The sequence below is a fragment of the Lepidochelys olivacea genome (assembly GCF_965140295.1).
Source record: "Lepidochelys olivacea isolate rLepOli2 genome assembly, chromosome: 6".
NCBI lineage: Eukaryota > Metazoa > Chordata > Testudines > Cheloniidae > Lepidochelys > Lepidochelys olivacea.
This window is the reverse complement of record NC_140416.1, coordinates 122,545,661-122,566,762: the sequence shown is the minus strand read 5'-3', so window position 1 is coordinate 122,566,762 and position 21,102 is coordinate 122,545,661. Positions and strand designations below refer to the sequence as shown.

Sequence of the window (21,102 nt, the reverse complement as noted above, 5' to 3'; positions counted from 1 at the left end):
TAACCTCCTGCCTGACACAGGAGCATTAAGCATTGTTTGTGTATTAAATTGTGTAAATGCATCTGTTTGTTCTCCTGCTGAAGTGTCTCGTGCACTTACTACTTTCCCCCCTGTGAAACTGAATAATTAACTGAAGCCAAACCTCTTGCCCGGTCTTGCCGTGGGAACCTGCCAGCCCTGACACTGGGCATGGATTTTGGCAGTATTGTGTAATGCAGAGCAAACCGTGTTTGTTTCCTATGTTTGTCTCACTGCAAGACAATGTGCCCTGGGGTAACTGATTGTTCTGCTCGTAACTTCAAGGAGTCTTCTTAAATAGAGCAAATTCCCACCATTCCCTCGAAGCTCCCTTTACCTTTCACAAGGGAACAGAGTAATCGGTCTCTGCATTCCAGGCTGGATGCCTCCCTTTACAAACCTTTGCAGTGCAGATCCTGATATTTCCTCCTTGCTCCGCACAGGGTAAGAAATTTGAGATTTTGCCGGATGGTTTGCCATCGGCCCGGAAACTCATCTACTATACAGGCTGTCCCATGCGTTCCAGGCACCTCCTGCAGCTTCTCAGCAATAGCCATCGCCTCTACATGAACCTGCAGCCGATCCTGCGGCATGTCCGGAAACTTGAGGAGAATGAAGGTACTCGGCTGTTTTTTAATCGGGCTAGACTGTGTTTTACTGCTCCCCCCTTCCTCCCCCGCAGCTTACAACAGTCTGACTCCGAACAGTGGAGCTGCAACCTCTCGTCTGGCTTGAGCTGCTGTCTAGAGCTGGGTGGAGGAAGGCTATTCCAGGTCATGGAGGGAAACCAAGAATTTCAAAATTCTCCATGAAAGTGGATGGAGTCCCTCGGGGTAGGCCCAGAGCTGCCCCCTTCCCCCCAGCCCCAGGACAGTCCACCTGGTGGGCAGGCCCAGAGACCACCCAGCCCCGGGGCAGGCCCAGAGGTGACCCAGAGCCGCAGAGCCTGGAATCCCTGGGGTCGCCAGCCCTGCGGCATTCCAGTTGGCAGGGTTTCAGTGGGTTCTTGGGAGAAATCGGACCACATGTGAGAAACATTCTCATTTCCCTGAACTGGCAAATTCCGATGAGAACAGTGTTTCCTCGGACCCTTTCTGACCAGCTCTCCTGCTGCCCGCGGCTGCAGTTTCCTCCCCTGTGGCCTCTAGCAAGGGTTCGTGTCAGGACTGAATTGGCGCGGTGGGGGCACTGCCATCCGTGCCAGGCCCCAGTGTCTGCTTCTGCAGCACCCATGCTCCTCGGCACGCTCTAAGCATAAGCAGGCCCTACTGGCCTTGCTCCTGTGGTTTCCCGCTCCGGCTCGCGCGCCGTACAGTTTGTGTGCGCAGGTTTCTGAACGAGTTCCCACCCGCGCTCGGAGGAGGGACTTGGACTGTGGGCTGTTGGGACGAGCAGCTCCCCACCTCCTGGTGCTCTTGAAATCGGGAAGTTTCAGCCCCGGCTGTTAGTATCAAAGGGGCAAACCCCTCCCTGTGGCCGTGTGAGGGCCAAAAGCAGGCAGAAATGCCATCTCCCCATGGTGCCACAGGGCTAGGAAGTGCAGAGGGAATCCGGAGCCAAGCAGTCAAGCCCCACAACAGAGATCAGACACCATGGCGATGGGCACGGTCTAGGAGAGCGTGGAGGCAGAGCCTGAGAGTAGGCTGGGAGAGTGCAGGTGGCATAGCCAGTGTGGGTCATGTGAGTCCCCAAGCCGTGGGTTATGGTGGGGGATCAGAGCTACTGCCCTTCTATACCCCATGGGGGTGACGCTGGCCGGCTTGCACAGCAGATAGACAGATTGGGGCTGGAGATTCAGCCCCACTCCCTGCACCGTTGCGTGCCCAGAGCCGTTTCCCTGGACTCCATGCTGTTTGCCAGCAGTGGGACCAAATTGCAGAGAGCTGTGTGTAGAAATGCATGAGCCTTTGCTGTTCAGCAGATAGCATTGGCAGGGCGTAGTCAAGTTCGCAGTTCCAGCATGAGAAGGGCAACTGATCTCCATGTGTCACGGCCTGAGTTCCCCAGTGCACTCAGCCTCTGGCCTGCCGCGCCGCTTTTTCCAGCAAAAGGCAGCCAGGCAAGGAACCGGGCTTTGCCCTGAAACTCAGCCTGCCTTCAGTTTCCCCAATCCTGAAGTCACGTCCGTGCGAATGGTTTGAATTTACCCTGGCACACTGGTGCCACTAAAAATCCCTTCCACCTCCACCCGAGGGGCTGTCTGGGGACCCGTGTTGTGCAGCGTGTTCCCAGTCAGAGCCTGGCCGGACGCAGCCTGCAGCTCACTTAGATCAAGAATGTGCTCCCTGCGGGAAATCTGCATGCCGTTGTTTGTGTGGGCTGAGCGTCAGCAGACCAAGCTGGGTGATAACCACACTGTAGACAGATGCTGGTCTACTGATAAGGCCCCTGGCCATCGGAGGAGTCAGGAGGAGGCCCTGTGCTGCGATAAACACAACCATAATTAGATAGCTGCACTGCATCAATAAGGCCTGACTGGGCCTTAATGCGCTGCAGGGTGGGATTGTGCATCAGGGTCCCGGGATTACAGGGGAGGGTGCATCCTGCATGGTCCTGTGTAGCTGGTATTTCACAGGCTGGGGGTGGGGCTGGTTCTGGCTCCATCTCCCTCTCCTGGCCCCTCCTTGGGGATAGTCAGCTCCAGAGGTGCTGGGAGGGAGCCGTGTCAGTGATCCCTTGCACTGCGTGACCCAAGGCAGTCTGTAACTACCAGGGAGGGCTCAGGCCCTGCCGGCGTTGGGGCTGTGCACCCCCTTGTGGGGGGAGGGAGAGAAAGGGGTGTCCGAATACAACCTCGGGAGGGAGTGCCCCTGCCATCGTGCCCGCGGGGCAGCCGGTCCCCACTTGTGTGCTCAGCCAGTTGCTCTGAGGGCCATGGCCCTGTCCCCGCACCGCTGACAGCTCAGGGGCTGCAGGGTTGCCTAGCAGCTGCCCAAAGGCAGGAGACACTGGGTGGGGAGGAGAGGGAACAAGCATCTTCTTGTCCGCAGGCCCAATCTGGCCCAGGGTCGGTACGCATCCCGGGTGCGTTGGCGCCCCTCGCAGCCCGCCAGGCTCCCATGGGGGAGTGACCATGCTGCTGGCTTGCCTTGCAGAGAAGAAGCAGTACCGGGAGTCTTACATCAGCGACACCGTGGACCTGGACATGGACCAGCTGGAGAAACGCTCCCGAGCCAGCGGGAGCAGCGCGGGCAGTGCCAAGCACAAGCGCCTCTCGCGGCACTCCACGACCAGCCATAGCAGCTCCCACACCTCCGGCATCGAGGCGGACACCAAGCCCAGGGAGACGGGGCCGGAGGACAGCTTCTTGGGCACCGCTGTGCACCGCAAACTGAAAACCTGCAGCTCCACGACCAGCCACGGCAGCTCCCACACCTCCGGGGTGGAAAGCGGTGGGAAGGACCGGCTGGAGGAGGACTCTCAGGATGACGGTAAGCCGAGCGGATGGCTTCCATTCCACATGCGCTCTCTGCAGTCTGTCTCGCTGGCTGCTGAGTTGCAACAGATCTGTTACCAAACCGTCGGGGTCATTGCGTTCCACCCGTGCACAGCGGAGCCTCTGAAATAGGCTCTGCGCAGGAGAGAACAGATTCCTAGCTTAGACGGGTACGTCAGTGCCGCTGGCAGTGAAACCGCTTTCGGTGTTGTGCCCGCTCCAAGCAGCTCGTCCCCGCCAGTCTCGCACCCTAGCCTGAAATCGCTCGGGAGGGTGCTGGAGACACCAGGGGAAAGAATCAGGGCCGTGCCGTGAGAACCCTGAGCCTTGCTGTTGCATCACAGCATCCAACCAGAAGCAGTCATGGTGCTGAATATTGCTGGTGGGATGGAGTGCTGGCCAAAGACAGCCAGGAGGCAAATGATTTCCCCTGCGTGTCACCCCAGACATCCCTTTCCAGCATCACAATGCGGGTGATTGGGCCCCTGGGAGTCTGTCCGCACTGGAGCTTAGAGGTGGGTAGACAGACATGCTAGAGGGGAGCAAACTAGTGCACTAAAAACAGCAGTGTGGACATTGTGGCACAGGCAGTTGCCCGGGCTAGCTACCAGAGCTTGAATCCAGGCCGTTGGGCAAGCTTGGACTTGTGACCGCCCATACCACAGCGGTCACGCTACTATTTTTAGCGCGCTAGCTTGAGCTGAGCTAGTGTGGGTCTGTCTACCCGGGCTAGGAACAACACCTGCCAGTTGCTGTGTGGATGTACCCTCAGCTCATTAGTGCAGCACCTAGCAACCATGTGGCTTAGACCTGTAGGTGCGACCGTGACACACATAACAGATGATCATTTTCTCAAGCATTTCTGCAGTCGTGACTGGCATTCACTGCTGCTTTTTAGGACTCAAGAATTATCTTTATGCGGCAGCTGCTGGCCAGTAGGGACAAACCATTGTATAGCTCCGAGAGCCTCTGGATTTTTTTTCTGGCACTCTTTCCATGTTAGAAAATAATTCAATCTTTTCTTCTTCTTCGGCTTCAGAAATAGAAATGCTGGTGGATGACCCCCGGGAGCTGGAGCAGACAAATGAGTCGCCCTTCGAGGTTAGCCCAGACATGTGTATCTACATCACTGAGGATATGCTGACGTCACGGAAGTTTAACGGACACTCAGGTAAAATGCCACGGGGAAATGCCTGACCTTGCTTTCTATGATGGTGGGTGAAATCACTAAGAGCACATAGGTGGAAGTGCTGGGGATGAGAAGCAATTCGAAAAAGGGTCATCTTGACAAATGCCACAACAGAGCTGGAGTCAGATTTTTCAGGAGGTCAGATCCCCATGAATTTACCTTCAGGTGTGAGATAAAAGCACAAAGTGGGACAGTCTACTAGATTGCTTTTGGGGGAGGAGGTCAATAGCAGGATTTCCAGCTCCCTTCATCTCCTTTTCTTTGTGTGGCAGCATTGGGTTCGATGGTGCAAATGCCAGTTTTAATTTTGAGTCAAGTGAAACTTGCGTAAGGCAACCACTCACGGGACCTGCAACGAGGAGTTTGCACAGTAGCAGTGGGTCAAACTAAAGATCAGATGAATGTGTACTGGAAACCATGGTGATGCTTTAAGATAAGGGATTGCCAGGAGTGGGAGGATCTTAAAAGCACATTTCACTTCGGTAGCTTGTAATATATGTAATTTTTTATCAGTACATCTAGGATGAAATTCACCTCTTTGCAGGGGGCCGGCAGAAAGTCTACATACCGTATCACTTCAGTCCCACCTAATCCCTCCAAATAAAGCTTTATGCACACAGGTGAATTTCATATAGAGTAAAAATAGACATACTGAGCCAAACTCAGTCCTAGTGTAAGCATCTCTCTCTCCTTTGGAGCTATTGGAAGTTTAGCCCACTTACACAATGCAGAATTCGGCCCAACAGAGTGTCCCAATTGTTTTTCGAGTCCAAGAGTTGAGGAACAAAACATGTCATATCCTCAGAACTTGAGGTGTGCACTTGCCCAGCTCTGTTTCGTGCACAGCTCCCCGATTGCGTGTGTAATTTCAGTAATCCCATGCAGATCCTGTCTATATGAACATGCACTTTACCATGGTGCAGATGCACATGTCCGGCGTTATGGAAAATCTGATCCGTTTACTTATGTAAAATGGGTTCTTAGGTGATGTGATCAGTTGAGCCAAAGGCTGTTTGTTAGGAGGATTTTACTTTTCTATGATCCATTCCCATTTTGAAGGACACCATCGACTTGAAATCTAGACCTTTTCAGAAATAAGTTGGAAGAAGATGCAGGCTCTGCACCTGCCCTGGAAGGCCTCTGGCAATCGCTGTCATTCTGCAATCCCATTTTCCTTTTATTAAATGGGGTTTTCACTCCTTTGTTGCTGGGTGACAGGCCCACAATTGAACGGAGATTTACTGACTCTCCAGGGGGAATGGTGAAACTGACTCTATGCACAAGGCCACTAAAGGCACGTACTGGAAAAAATAGAGAGGAATCATCTCTTTCTCTAGTCTCTTGTAGCTGTAGCAGCTGTAGGTGTTGCTTGTAACAATTGCAGGTGAAACCTTGTCAGACAAAATTGTGATTTGTGTCTAAATATCCATTTAGTCTCTTAATTTGTGAGAGATTAAAAATGAATTCCGTTACTTTCAGAATGACTAGCACCAGTTCTAATGATCTTTACACAGTGCCCTTTCTTCTTTCATCTAGATAGAAAGTAAAACCTCTCTTGTAAACGGCACTGTTAAACTGACCTGCATGGTGGTTTTGCCATTTTGGCCTTCACTCCAAATGAAGATACTTTAGCACATTTTGTCTCCATTTTCATAGTTTCTTTCCTTGATCTCACTTCCCTTTCCCATCTTCATTCAAAGGACAAGAACGCTTCAGCACTTCTCCTCTGTCAGCTTCACCATTCTTTCAGCAGCACGTTGTCAGATGAAGGCCACCCTGCCCTCTAGAGAGACTGTGTCAGTGAACTGCCGCTATGCACTGGGGCCCTGACCCAGGTGTGTCAGGATTTGTACTTCAGATTTTTGCGGCACGCCTAGAAAAGGAGAAATTCCTATTCCTAAGTACTAATCACATTTCAGCTTCTCACTGGGTGCAGGAGGTTATGGGGAGGGTTTATAACTGCTAAAGATTAGATCGCTGTAATGGTTACAATAACACCTGATGCATTCTTAAGGTGAGAAAACCGTGGACTGAAGTTTGTAGTTCCAGAACTGTAAAGTGAACACCGTTAGCCCATCAGCATATAGGGCCAGATCCTGAGCAGGTGTAAATCAGTGAAGCTCTGATGGAGTCTCCTGGCATTGTCATCCCAGTTTTCTCCCTCAGTCACAGGCCACCTATAAACCATAGGAGGAATCCTGGCCTCGCTGAAGTTGATGACAAAACTCCTACCAACCTCAGTGGAACCCTTCACCTTGGGGCTCCGTTGGAGCATCAATATAGTGCCAGAATACAGAGGTTCCTTCTTTTATTTTCTTACTTCAGGAATAATCAGAAATTGGCTTTGTTTACATTTTGCATAGGAGTTTATTAAAAGATACAGACTCAGTTTCAATTATCTCAGCTCTCGACTGTGGCTAGAGAAGCAACTCAAGGAGCCAAATTCGGAGGCAGGGAGTATCGTGAACTCTTTATACTTAGTTTCTCCACGTGCTTCTGAAATGCTCTCTGCTCCGCTGATGGGAGTCATATCTGCTGAGGAGCTGTAGAAAGACACAAGTTAAAGTGGGGCGGGAAAACCTCAGCCTCTTGCATCTTTCTTGTGGCCTTTTAATGTGTAACTGACAATTGCTTGGACCTACATACACAGTGACGTCCTGTGTGTAAGCAGAGGAGTCCAAGATTAATGTAAAGGGATCTAACATACTCAGCATCTCTGAATTTGGTCCTGTGTGCCTGAGGGAGGCTAAATTGGCGTAACATACATGTTGAAGAGACACCAGTGCAGACTCCCTCTAGATTAATTTATGAATATGGCCCCGAGTAACTAAAGAGGATCTCTTTTGATGTGACAAAAATGTTGATACCAAGTACTTCATCTGTGCAATTTTAAATGTGGCTTCCGTAAGGTAACTTAACCAGGCAGCAATGTATCCTGGCAACCCAGAAGGTGACTCTAAATCACTCCAGACTTAGATCTGTTTCTTTCCTTGTTTCCTAATTCAGGGTTAATCGTAAAGGAAGTGAGTTCATCCACATCCAGCTCTTCAGAAACAGTGGTGAGACTTCGTGGTCAAAGCAGCGACTCGTTGCCTCAGGTATGCATGCATTGAGACTTCAGACATACGGCTAGATCTAAAGCAAATGACGTGTCTTGATTAGACATGGAAAAACCAATCTGGAGGGGGGGAAAAAAGCCATCCAGTACCTTGCTCCAAATTCATATGGGATTTCGGAGAGTTTGGGTAAATTTTAGCTTTGGGGGTGAAAAAACATTATATTTCCTTTTTGCAAACCTGGGCCTTTTGAAAGCAAACAGCAGGGAGAGCCTTTTCCCACTGCATTTCTCACCACGTCAGAAACAGGGAATGCTAGAAACCTTACAAGAACATCAGATCAAATCTCCAGATCCCAGAGACTTTAATAGATTGGAATACACCAGCCCTATATCCCAGTGCTTTATCCAAACCAAACCCACAGCCCTTCTGAGGTAACTCATCACTAATCTTGATCCCGAATGTTGGTGTGTTACAATGCCCAGGAAGTTTCCTTTGTCCAGAGACATACAGCAGTATGGGCTCCAACAATGTCACTTAACACCCCAGCATCACCCATATCCTGCTTTCAGTTTGTCTGCAGAGACGATTCCAAGGACCCCAGCGATGTAGCTACTACAGGAATGTCTGCTTGAGCTGGAAATTACACCTTCCGCTCCAGAATAGACATGCGCTAACTCACAATGCTGGATCTGACTTGTTTGCTCTCCTGAATGACTGTACCAGACTAAGTTATCGCTGTCTAGAGAGAGGTCCAAACCAAGATCCCAGATCTAGGGGTTATTTGAAATCCAACCCCACATCTGGATTTGAATTGGGCAGCTGGCCTCTATCTTTATAATGGGTCCAAACACCTAAAGTGAGATCTTGACCCTACTGAAGTTAGTGGGGGTTTTGCCAGTGACTTTTTAGTAGGATCAGAATTTGACCCCTGAATTTTGCTGACTTGGCACCTAACTGCTGTTTTTGCCTTTAAAAATCTCCCCCTCAGTCCCTGGTCACATTCACCATATCTCCGTATATGTAACGGGAGAGTTATATTTAGGGTGAGCGAAGACCATCAAGTGCATAATGGTGCTGTCTGGCTGCCACACAGGTGCACCAGTGATGTAATTTTTAGATTGACAACTGATGCCTGCTAACGCTCCTCCTGTAATCTCTTCTGTACAGACCGCCTGCAGAAAACCAAAGACTTCCTCCGACCGGCACAGCTTAAGCCTGGATGACATCCGGCTTTACCAAAAAGACTTCTTGCAGCTAGCGGACACTGCTCAGAGCTACACGTTTGGCTGTGGCCACGAACTGGATGAAGACGGTCTCTATTGTAACAGCTGCTTGGCTCAGCAGTGTATCAATATCCAGGACAGTTTCCCAGTCAAAAGAACGAGCAAATACCTCTCTTTGGATCTGACCAATGATGAAGTTCCAGAGTTCGTTGTTTAAGCTCCACAGCTGTATTGTGGCTGGACTGGCTACCTGCACTATTAGAAAGACTTGAAATCTATTGATATTTCCTTGAAATGTGTCTGGTGCCATATGGTTTTTCCTTCTGCCTACACACCTGGCCCTTTGCTACTACAAATCAAGGCTTTAGCTACCACTGCACTTTGAGTAGTACCCAGGCAGTAGGGATAGAGATTGTGTGGCATGACCAAGCCCTGTTTAGGTTAATCAGTCAGAGGGAGAGAGGAATTCTCTTTCTTATTTGGAAGTAGTTGGTGCAAAATACTGATGATCTTATTTCAGTTTGGAGAAGCACGACATCGTTTCTTTATTTAACCTATTCAAAGATAATCCTACGTTCTTATTCCTGCCTCAGGAAGGCTCTTGAGTCTGGTCAGGTTTGTCTTTTTTTGGTTTTGGGGGTTTTTTTGTTTAGGTTTTTTTTTTTTCTTTTCCTAAAGATGCCATTGCCTCTTGTTGTATAGCCATCGCTTTAGCTTCTGTAGATGCTAAAAAGAAAACGTCACTCCCTTCGTTGTGTTCTGTCAGGCCAAAGAAATGTAAATATCCTAAATGCCAGTATCAAGAAGATGAGATTTAAGCAATAACTAGACAAGAAACGCTATGCACGTTCCTAATACCGTGGAAACCCGTGAGTTCAGTTGCAGTTGCCGTATTGTGTGATCCCAGTTCTTCCAAAAATGTCCTTTGGAATCTGGTTCCAAACAGAGCTTTTGTTCAGCATTTTGTAAAGTTTACAAAAATCAGATTGATGTTACATGGGAACTTAGAAAGCTTCTAAACTTCTTCTTTATTTTAAAGAAAAATGAAAAATAACAGATCATATATAATGTAGCAATAATGTTTGCTGACCAAAGTACCTTAAATATATATAATATACATATATAAAATTCTATATATGTTTATATATGTTTGGATCTTTATAGACCCTTTTTATTTTTGTTCTAAAATACTTTTTATACCAAGAATATGCTTCCTTCCTTTAATAATACGTATAGACAATCGTTTTTTTGTTTTTTTCTAACACGAACTGTCTGGAAGGTGAAAAAATACTTTCCTGTTGCAAATAATATGTATGCAACTGCATTGTTAGCATGATTGTTTTCAGTTAACATAGTTTTGTTGTTCTTTTAAATAAGGCTTTCCACGCATCATTGAATACTTTACCATTTAAATAGTTCTGATGAAAGGAGGAAGATGTTCTATCAGAAATGCGACAGGTGCAGCTTTCGAGATGGAGTGTCCTAATGACATTAACATGAACAGGTGTCATGATAATTTTACAATCAGTAAATATGGGGCAAAGCATTACAGCAACTAATATTTACAGCACAATGCCTCTTTTTAAAGGACCTATTTTTAATTAGGATTTAGTATTTTACAGCCATAGTTTACCATATTTTGATTATATCATATTTTTAACTGGAAACTTTTCTTAACAAAATGGTTATTTTATAAATAAGGAGTGTGATATTTTTATAAGAAATGCGGGTGTGTTTTTGGTAACAAAAAGGACTTCAGAGTTTTGGCGCAGGGGGGCACCGTAATCAGTGTTATCGCTATACGGGAGACAGTGTTATAGAGCAAATAACGAACACTGCAAAATTTGCTACAGCATTGCTGCCTGATACATAGTTTTTTTTGCTAGAAAATGTGCCAGGGTTTCCATAAACACTGGCTACTTTTCATCACTCTGCTGCCAAGTTTGTGAGGGCTTTACATTGCCCGAGTGGGGGGAGAACATTCAGGACATATCAGTGAATGTTGCCCATTATGTATAATAACATCAGTGTTTGCATTGTGTGTGAGATATATGTAGCCAATTGCTGCCATGGTACTGTCTAGCCAGTGCAGGGAGAGTGAGCAGTGAAGCATGCAGGCGCATCAATAGGGGGCAGCATTCGGTGGCACCCAGCACCTCACTGCAGGGTGCTTTGCAATAGGATCACCCGCCACCTGCTGGCCAACGCTTCCTGCAGGTGATAGGAGATGCACCGATTAGCTGCGGAGCTAGACTCGCACCGCTATCCTCGAGACCATCCCTGGTGCCGGGCGTCTCTCTTGCTAGCAATGGAGAGGTTCTGCATCAGTTGAAAGCGGTTTTCCCTTCCACATCAGCACAAGCCAAAACTAGATCTAACTCGGCCATGTGCAAAGTCTCCAAGCTTTAAAAGTCCACCTCGCTGGCGCTGGAGTTTCTTCCCTCTCTGCTGAGTCACATTGAGTTCCTGCACAAAAGATGATCCCCTCTTGCAGAACAAGCAGAATTTTCAGGTTCTAGGATTGTATCTCTGGGGATGACCACAGATCTGTATACATGGATGTTTGATATATACACTATATATACCCGCACACAGTGTCTATACAACATATATAATATACACAGCTATATCACATTGCAGTTATCAAAGTTCAACTGTCAAAAATGGAAAAGAAAAATTATTCTGAATTCACAGGGTCAGATTTTTTTTTTCTTGCCAACTGATTGGATAAGCCAAGTTTCTGTTGTCAAAAGGATTGTACAAAATACCTGCTCCTCTGTCCGTTTATTCCCCAGTGGTGGTGTGCAATATGTAAGGTTTCCCTCCTACTCATCTTCACGCGTTCATTGTTGGCAAACCCGTTTTTCTTGAAATGGTATGTGCTGCGCGTTGGTATGACCCTGGCCAAACTAAAAATTGTAAAGCACCCATATCATTGAAGAGACCCCAACATGATATGAGCCCTATTTGTTCTTGTTATTTATTTTGTTAAAATATAGGGGGAAGAATGTAATTAAAGGATTAATTATGCAAATAGTGCTTTTATGCCGTCGAGAAAGCGGGCTACTTTCAGTCCAGATCCTGCAATCCAGTCTGTACAAGACAAACCTTTTGCAATCATGCAGAGCCCTAAAATTGTTCATGGGTTTCCATGAGGGTCTGCTGATCTGGACCCAATTGTAGGATCGGGGCCTTTTGCTTTATACTCCAACCAAAAAGTATGAAATCATTCATGTGGTTCCGCAGACATGGTGGTTTTGCTCAAGTTGTGTTCTACTTGGATTCATAAGTAGTTAACTTACATGAATAGACAGCATTGACCCATAACAAGACACGTCATTGCTTTTGTCATAATACTCATAATTTGTTGCAAAACGATCTTTGTAATGTGGGGTGCTGGCAGTTGAAAAGGCAATCAATATCTTGTATTCTACACTTGGTACTAGAAAGCTGTATGATATAAAGTTATTTATTCTGCATCGGTTAGAAATCCCCAAATGGTCAACGTCCGGATTTGGTGTCTGTTGCCTTCTGACATTTACGCTGATACGTTTGCAATAATGAGCTATATGCATGCACAAACTAAATAATCCTTTCTGTGAAAGGATCTTCCTGTCACGACCATACGAGAAAGGGAGTGTGCGTGTGGAAACATAGCGGAATTATTTTGTTACATTGAAGTTTATGTGCCTTTCATGGTACAGTTAGAAATTACAATAAAGTTACAGTTGTTTGCATTACTATGAGTCTTGACAATATAAAAAATGTTTTAACTAATTGTTGAAGTTTTGTGAGTTCTTCAATGAAAATATTGCAGCGAAATTATCCTTCATGCAAGAACGGATGAGGCCAATACTGGAATCCTGCATTCAGTTCTGGTGCCCACATTTTTAAAAGGATGTTGAAAAATGGAAAAGGGTGCAGAGAAGCTCCACAAAAATAGAGTTCTCAAAAAAAAAAAAAAAAAAAAAAGCCTTACAGTGAGAGAGAGAGAGAGAGAGAGAGGAGACCTGATTACAAGGTATCAATAAAGTTCTGTAGCTGGTGTCATACAGGACATCAGACTAGATGATCCCAATGGTCCCTTCTGACCTTGGAATCCATGAAGATATTGGGCTCTAAAGGGTTCTGTAATCTAGCAGAGAGAGGTAAAGCAAGAACCAACAGCTGAATGGTAAAGCCAGACAAATTCAAAATAGAAATAAGGTCCAGCGTTTTTAACTGTGAGGGTGATTAACCACGGGAACAAGCTACCAAGGGAAGTGGTGGATTCTCCGTCCTGTGGTGTCTTCAAAATTGGATGTCTTCCTGGAAGAGATGCTTTAATCAAACACAAGTTATTGGGCTCAATAGAGGGTAACGGTGAAATTCTCTAGTCTGTCATACACGGAAGGTCAAATGAGAGGAGGTCTCTTCTAATCTTAAAATCTGTGAATAGTCTACAAAATCCTTTGGTGGTTACATCTGTGTAACATTGAGCTTCTTAAGAGTAGGTATTTCCTTTGGCTTGCAGATTCCTTCTTCAGTAATTCTGATAGTCTGCTCTGACACTTGTGGGAGTGGGTAGGTTCCTTCAGATTGAACATAAATGACATTTCAACCAATCAAACATTTTATGCCAGTGCTGAGAACTCCTGGTGTATGATTTATTGAAGTACTCCCATCGCATCAGACAATGTCGGGGTGGGGTGGGGGGATGGCTTATGGGGTAGCAGGTGTGTTGTGTGATGTACCCCATTTGATTGAGGAACAGAGAAATGTCTCCAGAGCAAAGGTCATTTAAGTAGAGGTCACCACAGCACCAGATGTATGCTGTGTCAGGTCAGCACTTCAGAAGGGGCAGATAGCAATGACTGGGCCTATGGCTATCTGTGGTTCTTGGCCACATTACCACAGTGTCTCAGCACCTCACCATCTGTCATCCTCACAACTCCCCCTCTCCACGTGAGGAGGGCAAAACTATTATCCCCGTTGTCTAGGGAAACAGGCACAGACCAACTAAGGCCCAGATGCTCAAAGATACATTGGTGCCGAAGTCAACAGGATGGGAGTTAGGTGCTGAGAGACCTTTGAGGAGCTGGGCCTAAATCAAATGACTTGCCAGAGGTCATGCAAGATGCCAGCAACAGAACAGGGATTTGAGCCCTCCTGAGGCCCAGGCTAGCGGTCTAACTGCGGCCTGACCACTCTGTCTGTATTGCTCTGTTTTAGTGTGTGTGCTCCTTTCTTCCACAGACTGAGAACAATGCTCCATGCCCCTTGAACAGCCGCCGGCACCTGTGCTGGGTGAGGGTAGGGGTGCCCCGCAGCAGCCGGGACACCACGCTGGATTGGAGAGCAGTGCCCTGTCCAACACGTGTGTGAACGCTCCCTAGGGATACCACGGAATTCCACCAGCGGGCGTATCCTCCAGGGAAACCTGCAGGAGGAGGGCTGAGGGCAGCCCCCCCTTTCAGGTCCCCCTCTTCAGGGGCCAGCATTCCTCCCTCCATGCAATGAGCCACAGCTCTGTCCCCAGACTGCTGATCCTCACAGACTGGCTGGCAGGCAGGCCTGTATGAACCAGGCCCCCCAGCCTCCATGCCCTACCCAGGGTTGTCGCATCTTCCCCTCCACCTCTTGACGCAGCCGCAGTGGATCTGATTGCCTCCCTGGCTGTGTCTGGATCCTGCACCCTCCACACAGCGAGGCCTTTGAGCTGCATTACTTTTCCTTAGGAAAAGGTAGGTTGCCAGTTATCTGACCGACCCCTTCCCTCCGCCCCACTGCGCCCTGATTGACCCTGGCCTGACTTCTCCGACACAACACTCAGCAAAGGTTGGAACAATGGACATCTTGTATTAAGAGTCTATGTAGGACAGAAAAATGAATATGATCCTGTTGTAGGGAATTCCTTGCACTGTTTTTTTTGTTTTATTTTGTTTTTTAACTTCTTCTGCCATGTAAAGAAGATAGTTTGTAAGAAATGATTATGCCGCATCTGGTGATGTCCAATAACTGAAAACTTGGCACCTACCTGTATATTCACGTGTGCGCACAAAAAAGCAACCTGATTTTCAGAGGTTTTTGTGGGTGCTCGGCACCCCTGAAAATCGACTTCGCTTTCTTAAGGTGCCCAACGGGGATGCCTGATTTTAGGTAGGGAGGTTTGAAAGGTTTTACCTCGATCCCTCTTGATAAATTACTAGGTTTCAATAGACCTTTATTGATTCTGTTGTAATGTTGTTTTTGGTTATCCCTGGAAAAAGTTTAGTTAAACATCTAGCTTGCGTTTATGCAAAGAGCATTGCACAGATCAGATCCAATGAAACCATCAAATCTCACCATCGTTTTCTGCTGTGCGATGTTGCCAGGCTCTAATCCCATTACAAGTCAATGGGGAGGTAACGGGAAATCAGGAAAAGCTCAACACCGTTGTACATTGAAAGCGAGAGAGTGGGAAAGGGGAGTGTCAAAAGGCTGCAGAGTTTGCTCACTAGGCTCCTTTTCGGAGCCACAGCCCGAGCGCTGTGCCCCGATCGCGCAGGCTCCACGTCCGCTCCTCCCAGCCTGTGTCTGCAGGAAGCAGGTGAGTCCTGGGGAAGGGGGAGAGGAGTGGAGTGAGCAGGGGCGGGGCCTCGGGGAAAAGGCGGGGCAGGGCAAGGGTGTTCAGTTTTCAGCAATTAGAAAGTTGACAACCCTAAGAAAAGACCACTGGCCATCTTCTCTGTGGACTCCCTGGCCCACCCCTCATGAGGATCCTGACCCCACAGAGAGCTGTCCAAAGAGTCACACTATAGAAGCAGGTGCTAAAAAGAGGGGCAGAGTGGAGGAGGCGTAATCCATAAATCAAGGGCATGGGCTGGCCCTTTGATCCTGCCGCTGCCCAGGCGGCTTGACTTGATGATTTCTCAAGGTCCCTTCCACCCTACAGTTCTGTGATTAACCCACTTACAAATTGCAAGGTCCACAAGCCAGGTTCTCTGAGGCAACAATCCAGTTCTGGCCCCTGCGCCTTCCTGAAGCAGGGGGTTTTCATGTGCAATAACTATTTGTGTTTAAAAATAAACCAAAGATCCTAAATAATTAACTCTGTGTGCATGTATGTACCTGACAAGATTTAGGCTTTTATACCCCAATAGAGCTGTGTGAGTAATTATTAATAATGATTTGTGTTCTGTCAAAATTTGGGCATTTAATGTTCGCCTCGTAGAAAAAGGCATGATCATTCCCCTCTATTCAGCATTGGTGAGGCCTCGTCTGGAGTACTGTGTCCAGTTTTGGGCCCCACACTACAAGAAGCATGTGGAAAAATTGGAGCGCGTCCAGCAGAGGACAACAAAAATTATTAGGGGGCTGGAACACATGACTTAGGAGAGGCTGAGGGAACTGGGATTGTTTAGTCTGCAGAAGAGAAGAATGAGGGGGGATTTGATAGCTGCTTTCAACTACCTGAAAGGGGGGGTTCCAAAGAGGATGGATCTAGACTGTTCTCAGTGGTAGAAGATGACAGAACGAGGAGTAATGGTCTCAAGTTGCAGTGGGGGAGGTTTAGGTTGGATATTAGGAAAAACTTTTTCACTAGGAGGGTGGTGAAACACTGGAATGCGTTACCTAGGCAGGTGGTGGAATCTCCTTCCTTAGAGGTTTTTAAGGCCCAGCTTGACATAGCCCTGGCTGGGATGATTTAGTTGGGGACTGGTCCTGCTTTGAGCAGGGGGTTGGACTAGATGGCCTTCTGAGGTCCCTTCCAACTCTGAGATTCTATGATTTGTATTACTGCGGTGCCCAAGAGCTCTATCTACCAGGGCCCAATGGCAATTCTAGAGTGGGGGGAATTAGTTTTGGGTTGACTCAAGAACAATTTTTTTAAGCTATTTTTGGTGAATCAAAACATCAGCAAACATTGTTCAGAGTCGTACAAAACACTTTGTGCTTTTTTCCTTTTAAATTTTATTTTAAATGAAATTGGTCATTTAGAAAGGAGCGGGCGTTTCAAATCAGCATCGAAATGTTGCATGTAGAAGACGTTGACTTGAAATGGGTTCACTTTTTGGAAAATTTGTTTTGAGTGGTTGGTTTTGGGGTGGAGGGAGCGGGGGCGTTGGTTTTGTTTTTTTGTTTGCCTTTTTTACTGAATCAAGTTGCTGCAATTGACATGACTTCAGGAAATGTTTGACGATCCAAAGCTGCATTTTTGTCACCGAAAATGTTTTGTGTGAAAAATATCACCAAGCTCTACACCCAAACACAAGCCTCTCCTTTTCCTCCCCCCGGCCTCCAAAAATCCTGGAGTTCTTACTCATCCCAAACTCCCCTGATTTGGAGGGGAGTTGCACGGCCACTTAGAACCTACACACACCGACTAAGAGTGGCAAAAGCAACGAGTGATTTAGGGAGCCTCCATTGTTTTGGGGCCCAGGCTGAGCCCTGACGTCAATGGGTGTTTGGTATGAACGAAGACCATGGAGCTAGAGCAAAGACAGCTACGTGGCGTGTCACTAATTTAGGGGGGCATACTTTTAAAAAGTCATTCCAGCTCCCGGATATCAGCAGTTCCACTGTATTCCCTCTTCTGAGCATAGGAGCTGTGGCTGGAAGGAGTAAATCTTCTAATGCCTGAATAATCACACGGGTAAAATCCAGTGTGGTTATTGCTACAGAGGCCGGCACCAAAACACAGTCAATAGAGAAGCCTTGGGGATGCGGAGGCAAGCGTATGCAACAGGGACCGCTACTTTTCATGCTGATGGTAACATCCCCTTGGAAATGACAACCAGCTGCTCAGACTGTTCGGCTCAGTCCCTCCGCCTGACGCTTGGATCCCCTTGGCGGCGGCATAACCGTGTCCGCCTCCCAGCAGAGCGGTGGGGAGGCGCCAGTAGCCAAGTCCAGGCGCTGCAGAGGAGTTCCGCTGTGACTTCGAAGCAGTGCACTGGCCACGAGTGGCAAAAGTGACTAGTGATTTTTGTGGCCCGAATGGTCAGACTTCGGGTGCTCAGTATTTTCAGCAGCTCAGGCCTCTCCATGGTCAAAAACTTAGTGTCATACATATAAAGGGAAGGGTAACCACCTTCCTGTATACAGAGCTATAAAATCCCTCCTGGCCAGAGGCAAAACCCTTCCACCTGTAAAGGGTTAAGAAGCTAGGATAACCTTGCTGGCACCTGACACAAAATGACCAATGAGGGGACAAGATACTTTCAAATCTGAAGGGGGAGGAACAAAGGGTCTGTCTCTGTGTGATGCTTTTGCCGGGAACAGATCAGGAATGCAGCCTTACAACTCCTGTTAAGTTAGTAAGTAATCTAGCTAGAAATGGGTTAGATTTCCTTTTGTTTAATGGCTGGTAAAATAAGATGTGCTGGATGGAATGGATATTCCTGTTTTTGTGTCTTTTTGTAACTTAAGGTTTTGCCTAGAGGGATTCTCTATGTTTTGAATCTGATTACCCTGTAAGGTAGTTACCATCCTGATTTTACAGAGGTGATTCTTTTACCTTTTCTTTAAATAAAATTCTTCTTTTAAGAACCTAATTGATTTTTCATTGTTCTTAAGATCCAAGGGTTTGGGTCTATGTTCACCTGTACAAATTGGGGAGGATTCTTATCAAGCCTTCCCCAGGAAAGGGAGTGTAGGGTTTGGGGGGGATATTTTGGGGGAAGACATCTCCAAGTGGGCTCTTTCCCTGTTCTTTGTATAAGACGCTTGGTGGTGGCAGCAGCATACGGTTCAAGGACAAGGCAAAGTTTGTACCTCGGGGAAGTTTTTAACCTACACTGGTAAGAATAAGCTTAGGGGGTCTTTCATGCAGGTCCCCGCATCTGTACCCTAGAGTTCAGAGTGGGGAAGGAACCTGGACAGTTGGCCACCCTCATTTCTAAAAACCATGTAGGTCGGCTTCAGCATTGGTCACGTGAGCCCTTCCATCACACAGAAGTCAATGGGCATAGCACTGGAGAAATGGGGGAAAGCCGAAATGTGAAGCACACTATGTGCCATTGGGTTAGTCGATTGGTCTCCAAGCCCTTCAGCCCTACGTAGAGCTGCCATGCATGTGACAGTATCAGCATATTGCAGCTGGGTTAACAGTACTCCTGGCTCCTGAACAAAGCATCTGCTTGCTTAATGAGCCTCAATAACTCTGTGCTGTGAACGGCCAGGCCTTGATAGGGCATCTGTGTGAAATGGAAATAAGTGAAGGAATCGTACCATTGAATTTCCTGGCTGGCGCGCGTGACAGGCCAGCTCTAAAGAAGGGCTATGTGTGGACAGATATAGTGCCTATGTGGAGGTGACACGGTTTTAGCACCAGAAGGTAGCCCAAGCAATAATAATAAATACCACTAGCTCTTTTCATCAGGAGATCCCAAAGTATTTCACAGTCATGAATGTACTTATCCTCACAACTCCCCGCTCAGGCAGGGCTCTCACCCCCATTGTACAGATGGGGAAATGAATCACAGGCGGACTAAGTGACTTGCCCAAGGTCACACCAGAAGTCTGTGGCAGAGAAGGGAATTGAACCCAGTGCTCCCTTTGACAGCGTCACCTGCGCTCTGCCCATTAATCCCTCTCCTCTGGACTTAGTCTAACACTCCAGCTCCCTGACCAGCACAGACCCCTGCCTTTGTGGGCTGTGTTGACTTTGATCCTTACAGCTGAGTCAATAAGCTTAAGTTCCTGTTTAAACAACAGCCAGGTCTGAGAGTGTCCTGCTGTCCCTCTTCAACATGTAACTAATGTTGTGGTTTCAGAGTGAATGATCTATACATGATCGATAGGCCAAAGTCCTGTAGCAAAGCCTAGCTGTATTGCACGCCAGCTGGGACAACCACCGCGTAAGCTGAGTTAAGAAAGGAGAGAATGTAGAAAAACAGAAGGAGCAGTAGAAACAAGGATGCACCTGGGGCCCTGTTAGGAGAGGACGGGAAGATGCTGTCCTGTGGGGGTGTGGAGAGAGACCTGTATAGCAGCCTGGATTAAACAGCAGGTGGTCGGAGTGGTGGCGGCGGCGGGTGGGGGGGTTATTCTTCAGGTTCTGTTTTTCCCCTGAACGGGGAGAGAAGCCCATCTGGCAAGAAGGCTGCCCGCACCCTAGGCAGCCAGCGCTCCATGGGGATTCAGCTCTCCAGTTACTCAGCCCGAAGGCAATTTTGTACCTCTTAGGCCAGATGCTCCCCGCTGAAGTCAGGAGAGATCTGCTGATTGGTATCCACTGGGGATCTGGGCCCCAAAGTTACTGTCTGGCTCTTGCAGCTTCTCCTACTGGCGGGTGGCCAGCAGGAGGCGAGACTCGGCCAGAAGCCCTAGCCCTGGTGTGGGAGTTGTGCTGATGTGTGGCTGTTAACAAAAGTGCCTCTGGGAGCCCTTTCCCTCCATGCACCACAAACCAGCAGATGGAGTCCCTGTAACTTGATCCAGCAGGGGCCACAGGTGGGAGGACAGCATCTGACCCTTTAACGGCATCATTGCAGTTCACCACATCACTGTATCCTCTGCACCCTGGAGATTCCCTTGGGCCTGTTTTCCTGGTGAGCCTGCCGGGGCTGTGCTGTCAGGGCAGCTCTCCAGGCTGGTTCCTGCGCTCCGCTTGTGAGCATTAACCCTTTGTCTCCTGCGCAAGCGGGATTAGGAAACCCCCACCCTGTGTGCTGCGAGCGCAGTTCCCCGCTCCGCAAGGGGGAGCGTTGGATTTCAGAGCCGGGCTGAAATTCCAGGCACTCCGGCTGTTGTTTGTTACCTCTGCTGCTGGGTAGCGTTCCCCTGAGGTCATTCACGCACGTCAGCGCACAATGTGGTTGGGTGTGAGGGACTCTGGCTGGGTCTCACCTTGTGGCCTTGACCACAAGGGTCTAATAAAGGTGGAAGATCCAAAAGCCAAACCGGGGAGGAAGGCGTGGGAACCTGCCTTTGATAAGACAATCCATAGCACTAAATTGTCGTCCCACTGACAAGGAGGCAGGGCTGGCTGCAGGGAGCCACTTCACCATTGCGCCTTCCTGCGCTGGGGGCAGGAAAAGAGCAGGGAGAAGAAAGGAGCCACCTTTGTGCCTCCCAACCTCAGGGCCTGTGCAGCCACGACACACCTCCCAGCTTAGAGCAGCTCCCGGGCTGCTCTATATTGAGGTGTCTTGCAGAAGCCAGCTGTGGGCCATTATGCCAGCACAGCTGGAGGGTGCTTCAGCCACAGCGTCT

At 48.1% G+C, this 21,102-nt stretch overlaps 1 protein-coding gene across 5 annotated transcripts in view; it reads left to right on the top strand.

Moving 5' to 3' along the window:
- FRMD6 (FERM domain containing 6) overlaps positions 1-12,702 on the top strand; it is a 117,697-nt gene extending 104,995 nt beyond the window's left edge. For all 5 annotated transcript variants that reach the window (XM_084630695.1, XM_084630693.1, XM_084630691.1 and 2 more), the window contains 5 exons: positions 462-636; positions 3,114-3,449; positions 4,494-4,625; positions 7,650-7,741; positions 8,870-12,702. In XM_084630695.1, the coding sequence (XP_084486821.1) occupies positions 462-636; positions 3,114-3,449; positions 4,494-4,625; positions 7,650-7,741; positions 8,870-9,142 (1,008 nt within the window). In that variant the 3' untranslated portion in view covers positions 9,143-12,702. The remainder of the gene's footprint in view (positions 1-461; positions 637-3,113; positions 3,450-4,493; positions 4,626-7,649; positions 7,742-8,869) is intronic.
- Positions 12,703-21,102: the final 8,400 nt, after the last annotated feature.